The sequence below is a fragment of the Chroicocephalus ridibundus genome, chromosome 11 (assembly GCF_963924245.1).
Source record: "Chroicocephalus ridibundus chromosome 11, bChrRid1.1, whole genome shotgun sequence".
Lineage (NCBI taxonomy): Eukaryota > Metazoa > Chordata > Aves > Charadriiformes > Laridae > Chroicocephalus > Chroicocephalus ridibundus.
This window is the reverse complement of record NC_086294.1, coordinates 1,986,562-1,994,561: the sequence shown is the minus strand read 5'-3', so window position 1 is coordinate 1,994,561 and position 8,000 is coordinate 1,986,562. Positions and strand designations below refer to the sequence as shown.

General features: G+C 53.7%; 1 protein-coding gene across 1 annotated transcript; it reads right to left on the bottom strand.

Moving 5' to 3' along the window:
• Positions 1-1,129: 1,129 nt before the first annotated feature.
• On the bottom strand, positions 1,130-3,770 carry LOC134521750 (protocadherin gamma-B5-like). The gene is given in 1 exon segment (XM_063348607.1): positions 1,130-3,770. A coding segment is annotated over 1 exon segment (2,613 nt). The 5' UTR covers positions 3,743-3,770.
• Positions 3,771-8,000: the final 4,230 nt, after the last annotated feature.

The window sequence follows — 8,000 nt, the reverse complement described above, 5'->3', positions numbered from 1 at the left end:
CCTCCGCTTGCAAACAGGGAGACACAACAACTGTTGCAATAAGTGGCCAAGAGATCAAATTGCTCAGTCTAGTATTGCCCTGTCAACGCAATCAACCAGCTCCAGGATCTTCTCTGTGGGAAAATGGGAGCTGAAAAGAAGACAGGCTCTGAAATGCTAAATGCGATTTTTTTTTTCCTTGAGATCCCGTTCTACACTTTCGCCTCTGCCTTCAGCTGGTTATGAAAGACAGATCAGGAACGGGAAAAAAAGAGGGAACTACCACCCAGGTGGAAGAAAAAAAAAGAGAAATCACTACACAAAGAGCTCCGAAAAATCATCTCCGGAAAACATTCATCCGTCTAACTAATGCTGACACTTCGCAGCAACCTTCCTCAAAAAGATGAGGGGGCACACGGCAAAAGAGGGGGAAAGCGGGAACATTCTGTAACTGTGAGGAGGAACAACTTGTAACTTCTCCATTCATGGAGCCACAGGCACCTTTCCTTTGGGAAACAGCATTAACCAGCGGCTTTGCATCCAGCTATCAACCAGGTCCAAGTACAGCAGTTACAGAAAAAGCGACCAGAAAAGAAAAATGCCTAAACAAACGGTTCACCGCGGTTTCCGTCATGCAGAATCCTTAATTTCCCACGTTCACTGTTACGTGAACACGTGAACAACAAGTGCCGCCGCTTGATTCTTGCTGTGAGTGGAAGAGGGAAATCCGGTTCCTTCCCTCACGGACAATCGGATCAACGCTCCCCAGACACACAATGTGAGCCCCTCGCACTACCGCTACCAGTTATGAAGAGGCAGCAATCTGTCTCTTTTCCATACACGGAGACACATGTAGGTTGCCTTTGAGAGTCCAATATTGAAAAACCATTAACCAACGTGTTTGTGTCCATCTCTCACCCGGGTACAAGTACACACAGTTTTGGGAAAAATATATCAGAAAGGCCACATTTCCAACTGCAAGAGTCAGTCCCGAGTCTGCCATGCAGAAGCAGCGGATCTCATTCTACACAGTACAGATTCGCCTTCACCGTTACTAACTCATACGATTTTAGGCAACACAAGAGTTGGAGACAAAACCTCTCAGCTGAACCTCAACCCATGACTAAAGATAAACTAAGGAGTGCAGCCGCTAACGACCTGCTCTGAATGGAATAGAGTTATGCCAATCTTTCATTTCTTCACGGACACAAGGACCAGCGCTCACCATTCACACCAGCTCCCATCCACTCCATCCAATCCCAGGGGAACAGGCACGGAGGTGCAGCACAGATCAAGAACAACCGAGAGAGGGCTTACACACCTGCGGGGCGTCGGCGGGCGGCTCTCCCGCGCCGGCGCTGCTGCTCGGGCTCGGCTTCCCGCAGGGCTCCGCGCCGAGCAGCTCCTCCGCGGGCACGCTGGGCAGCGGCGGCGGCAGCCAAGCGCCCTCGGCCACGGCGCGGGCCGGCGCCACGCACAGGTTGTAGGAGTAGGGCAAGGTGCCCTCGCAGAAGTCGGCCGGGAAGGCGGCGCCGGGCACGGAGAAGCGCTGCGCGCCCAGGCAGCGCAGCACGGCGGGCGGCCCGGCCCGGCGCAGCCGCGCCAGCACGGCCAGCGCCACGCTCAGCAGGAAGAGGGCGGAGAGCAGCGCCAGCGCCAGCACCAGGTAGAACTGCAGCTCGGCCGGCGAGTCGGCGCCCGCCGCCCGCTCGCTCAGCTCCGGCAGCGCCTCCTGCAAGCTCTCGGCCAGCACCACGTGCAGCGTGGCCGTGGCCGACAGCGCCGGCTGCCCGTGGTCCTTCACCACGGCCACCACACGCTGCTTCGCCGCGTCCCTCTCCGACACGGCCCGCGCCGTCCGCACCTCGCCGCTGTGCAGCCCCACGCGGAACAGCGCCGGCTCCGACGCCTGCACCAGCTCGTACGACAGCCACGCGTTGCGCCCCGCGTCCGCGTCCACCGCCACCACCTTGCCCACCAGGTAGCCGGCCTCGGCCGAACGCGGCACCACCTCGAACGCCGCCGGCAACGACGACGCTCCCGACCCCGACGCTCCCGCCGCCGCCGGCCAGAGCACGCGCGGCGCGTTGTCGTTGCGGTCCAGCACAAAGACGCGCACCGTGGCCGTGGAGCTCCGCGCCGGCGCCCCGCCGTCCTGCGCCCGCACCGCCACCGCGAACTCGCGGCACTGCTCGTAGTCGAAGGAGCGCTGCGCGTACACCGCGCCGCTCCGCGCCTCCACCGACACGTAGGGCGCCGCGCCCGCGCTGCCGCCCGCCAGCCAGTAGCTCACGCGCCCGTTGGCGCCCGCGTCCGCGTCCCGCGCGCGCACGCGCACCACCGGCGCGCCCGCCGCGTTGTTCTCCGCCACGTAGGCGCTGTAGGCCGCCTCCTCGAACACCGGCGCGTTGTCGTTCACGTCCGACACCTCCAGCACCAGCGACGCGCGGCTCGACAGCGACGGGCTGCCCCGGTCCCTGGCCACCACCGTCACTCGGTGCTCGGACGCCTGCTCGCGGTCCAGCGCGCTCGCCGTCACCACCTTGTACGACCCCACCGACGACGACACCATCGACAGCGGCGCCTCGCCCGACAGCTCGCACCACACCTGACCGTTCTCCCCGGAGTCCGCGTCGTTCACGTTCAACAGGGCCACGACCGTGCCGGCCGGCGCGTCCTCGGGCACCGGGCTCGACACCGACAACACCGCGATTTCGGGAGCGTTGTCGTTCACGTCCAGCACCTCCACTTCCACTTCGCAGTGCGCCACCAGACCGCCCCCGTCCCTCGCCTCCACCACTAGCGTGTACCCTCGCGTGTCCTCGAAGTCCAGCGCCTCCTGCAGCCTGATCGTCCCGCTCTCCGCCTCCACCACGAACTTCTGAAGCACCTTGGCCGGCATTTTCCCGAAGCCGTAGGTGATGCGGGCGTTGGTGCCGGCGTCGGCGTCGGAGGCGGAGACGTTCAGCACCGTCGAGCCCGGCGGCGCGTCCTCGCGCAGGCTTGTGCGGTACCGGTCCTGCGCGAACACGGGTGCGTTGTCGTTGGCGTCCGTGACGTTGATGCAGAGCTGGGCGGTGCCGCTGCGGGGCGGATCGCCGCCGTCCACCGCCGTCAGCACCAGACGCAGGCTCTGCTCGCTCTCCCGGTCCAGCGCACGGCGCAGCACCAGCTCCGCGAACTTGCTGCCGTCCTGGCTCTCCTTCATCTCCACCGCGAAGTACCCGTTGGCCTCCAGCTTGTAGCCCTGCAACGAGTTGCTGCCCACATCTGCGTCCTCGGCGACGCCCAAGGCAAATCGAGCGCCGAGATGAGTCAACTCGCTGATCTCTAGCTGGAAATTGTCTTGTAGGAAGAGCGGCGCGTTGTCGTTGACGTCCTGGATGGCCACCTCGACGTGGAAAACGTTGAGCGGGTTCTGCACCAGCGCCTCGAAGCTGACGGAGCAGGACGCCGACTCGCCGCACATCTCCTCCCGGTCCAGCCTCTCGCTCACGTACAGGTTCCCGCTCTCCCCGCTCACCGTGAAGTATTTCAGCTGCCTGTTAGCGGCAGACGCCACCCGCAGCTTGCGTGCCGGCAGCTCCGCCGGGCTCAGTCCCAGGTCCCGCGCCAGCGGCCCCACCAGCGAGCCTCTGCGCAGCTCCTCGGGGATGGCATACCTGATCCGCTCCGCCGCCGCCCGGCAGCACACCAGCAGCAGCAAAGCTGGCAGCAGCACCGCTCGCACGACCTCTCGCTGCCGCCTCTGCCTCACCGCCATTCTCGCCAGAGCTTGCCGCGCTCCTCCCTCCTGCCGCTGCCGTGGCTCCGGCTCCGGCTGCGACTGCGGCTCCGGCTCCAGCGCCGCTCCGTGTCGGCCAACAGCGGCACCCGGAGGCGCCGCCACGACACTGCAGTCGTCCCATGCCTGCGCTCGCGGACGCCCGGACTTTTGGCCGCTGTTCAGTGGCTGCCCCAGCTTTGGCCTCTCTCTTTTATTGGGATTATGAAGCGTAGGGGCACTTGATTGCTTCAACTCCAAAGGCTTTTAAAACTGAGATACTCTGTCAAGCACTTTTAGGTCATCTCCTTGTGTCGCTCTGAATTTTCAGAAGGAAAAATTTGTGGCAGAGTGAAAAAGAAAGAAACCATGCAGTCCATAATGAAATCAATGTGGAACTATAAAACCAATATAAAATTTTATATCTGCGGAAGACTTTATTATCAATTCTGCTCTCCTTACCTGCAAGAAATACCAAGAAGGAAATATCTGTGTTTGAATCATTAATAAGTAATCAGAGAATGAAGCAAAAGTATTTTCAGTCCTGTCATGCCAGACCTACAAAGGGTTTCCATCTTTCTTGCATTTCTTCCTTTTCTTCATGGAAGTCTCTAACTTTTGTCCCATTGTCAATTTTTATTATAGGATGAAGAACGATTTCACTGATAAATATATCAACCCAAATGTCATGTGTATAGCTCTATGCTACGACAGCAGAATATTCCGTACTATTTTGTTTCTGACTCACAAAAATTCTTTCTTTTTTTCATATCCATACTTGAGGGGCAAAGCCAGGAGAAGTATTTCATGTAACCAGGGAGAGGTTTGGGTTGGAAGGGACATTTAAGATCATCTAGCCCATCCCTCTGACAAGGGCAGGAACAACCTCCACTAGACCACATTTCTCAAATCCCATTCCAACATGACCATGAACACTTCTAATGATGGAACATCCACAACTGCTCTAGGCAACCATTTCCAGTGTCTCATCACCCTCATCATAAAAAATTTCTTCTTTAAACCAAATGAAAATATGCCCTCTTTCAGTTGAAAACTGTTGCACCTTGTTCTGTCATGACAGGCCCTTGTAAAAAGTCTCTCTCTCTCTTATAAGCATCCTTTATATATTGAAAAGGTGCTATAAGCTAACCCTGGAGCCTTCTCTTCTCTTTGTCCTTGTCTTTGAATTGTGGGCCCCAGAGTTCCACGCAGTACTCCAGGTGGTGTCTCATGAAAGTGGAGGAGGGGTGGCCTACATGATCTTAAAGGTCCCTTCCAACCCAAAACTCCCTTGTCTTGCTGACCCCGCTGCTTGTTATGTAGCCAAGGATACAATCGGCTTTCTGAGCAGCAAGTGTACATTGACAGCTCATGTACCATTTGTCACCCACTGATACCCCTAAGTCCTTTCTCCACAAGGCTGCTCTCAATTCCCCTCTCTGCATTGAAACTGGGGATTACCCAGACACAGGTGCAGGACCTTCCACTTGGCCTTCTTGAACTTCATGAAGTTCACATGTGGGCCCACTGCTCCAGCCTGTCCAGATCCCTCTGGATGGCATCCTATCCTCTAGCGAATCAACAGCACCACTCAGCTTGGTGTTGTCTGCAAACTTGCTGAGGTTGCACTCAATCCCACTGTCTATGGAGGTACTAAATAGTAATTGTTCCAAATACAGACCCTTGAGGAACACCATATGTTACTGTTGAACATTGAGCCATTGACTATAATGGATGAAGACATCCAGTCAGTTCCCTATCCACCTAACAGCCCATCTCTCAAACCCATATCTCTCCATTTGAGTGGCCAGCCTGTGGTGGAGCACACCCTGCACATGTTCTCACGCTGACTTCCAGTCTGTTCGTGGAAACTTTGTCTGGGTTGGGTTCCCGCTTTGCACTTTGCATCACTCTACTGCAGTAGAGATTGATGACCTTGCTTGCTTTTGCTACACGACAAGTGTGCCTCTGGGACCATGCATATGCCTATGAAAGCCTTCCTCCTTACAGCTGTAAACATCAAAGGTGTGTACAGGGACTGCCCCTGCACTCAGGGAAGTGGAAAAGATCTGACCGTCCACATATGATCAGAGACTCTCAGGTAGAGCTCATGACAAGATGCAAGGCAAGACTTAGAAACATAGAGAAATGTACGGATACAGTGCAGTAACATTTCTTAGGCCAAACTTATTGAGCAGAAGCAACTTTTGCATGGTACTCCATTACGCACACAGTTGCATTAACTGTGACTAGGAAGAAATGACCACCTGTTCTTCTATAGTCCTCTGCCTTGAGCTCCCCTGTCTTCTCTCCAACCGTACACAACTGGCCAGTTAGCTTCTCACCTTCTCATAACTGGCAAAAAACATATTGTGAGAGTATAATGCAGTATGATCACACCAGGAAGGGAGGCGCATTTGTCTACTCCCCACCATTCTGAGAAGAAAAAGAAGGAGTCTAAAGCACAGAAATGATAAACAGCCAAAAAAAAGTGTGGTCATCCAAGAGAGAATGAGTCATCAGACTAGTGCCTTAGGGGGAATAGAATCATAGAATCATAGAGTTGTTAGGGTTGGAAGGGACCTTAAAGATCATCTAGTTCTACCCCCCTGCCATGGGCAGGGACACCTCCCACTAGATCAGGTTGCTCAGAGCCGATTCCAGCCTGGCCTTAAAAACTTCCAGGGATGGGGCTTCCACCACCTCTCTGGGCAACCTGTTCCAGTGTCTCACCACCCTCATGGTGAAGAACTTCTTCCTAACGTCCGGTCTGAATCGACCCATCTCCAGTTTTAGTCCATTCCCTCTAGTCCTACCATTACCTGACATCCTAAAAAGTCCCTCACCAGCTTTCTTGTAGGCCCCCTTAAGATACTGGTAAGCCACTAGAAGGTCTCCTTGGAGCCTTCTTTTCTCCAGGCTGAACAACCCCAACTCTCGCAGTCTGTCCTCATAGGAGAGGTGCTCCAGCCTTCTGATCATCCTCGTGGCCCTTCTCTGGACACGTTCCAGCACGTTCATATCTCTCTTGTAGTAGGGGCTCCAGAATTGGATGCAGTACTCCAGGTGGGGTCTCACAAGAGTGGAGTAGACGGGGAGAATCACCTCCCTCAACCTGCTAGCCACGCTTCTCCTGATGCAGCCCATCAGGATGCCTTCCCCTCTTATAATATGCAGTGTTCCACAGACTTGCAACTTCTACTAAGGTTATGTTTACACCTATATTTTTCCTGGAAATAACAGAACACAAAGATACCCTCACTTCTGCCTTTCACACCCATTGTAGCATGAGCAAGAGGTATTAAAAAACAACAGATTACTAAATGAGCTATGCTGGTAATTAAAAGTAAACCTACATACATAGGAAACCAAGGAAAAAACCAACACCATAAATCAGACAAGCAAGGCAAGGAATGGTGGAAGACAAAGTGTTGTCAGAGAAACTCACTGGGAAGTCTTTTTTGTCTTCACTGTGGGTGTTGAAATTCATCCCTGAGCACACCTGGAAGTCATTCATATCTCAAGCTGCAAGTGCGACTCTAAAGTCTTACTCTGGACTCCAGAGTGGGGGGTTTCATTTTAAGAAATAGTAATCAGTTCTCAGCGATTTTTTTCTAATGTGTGACCCGCTCATCTCCCACAAATATGAAGCCATAAGTGTAAACATCTTATCATGGGCCTCTTTCTCAAGCACTGTCTTCTGAGAAATGACAACAGATTCTCTTTTAGATTTTGCTTCATTTTCCTCACACATAAAATTTTGTTTTACATGGATGAGGTAAGTATTTGCTGCAAAACAACACACAGAGTTTCAAATGCAAAAACAGAACCCAGAAATGGGGAAATTGAACCACGACCTTCCAGGAAACAAAGGCCTGAAAGAAAGTGCAATTCCAACTGCAAAGAAACTCTACATCACAATGTTACAGGAAGATACAGATGGATAATGCAAATTTCACAGAGGAATTATAAGACATTCTACACACGCATCATCATTCTACATGCACAATCATTGTGCAAATACTTGTGGAGCAGCAAATATTGCTGGAGGACTATCATTGCCTTTCAGGAGAGCGAAACCAGGCACATACCATGAATGGCACAGGCCTTGGCACCAGGCATGAAATCAAACCACTTCTCAGCCAAAACCATCTTGACCCATCTATTTTACTGGTTTAAAGGCAGCCTCTCACCTTCTTTGTAAAACATTTACAGTCATTAGTTGCACCATGGACGATAACCAGTATTTTGGCCATCC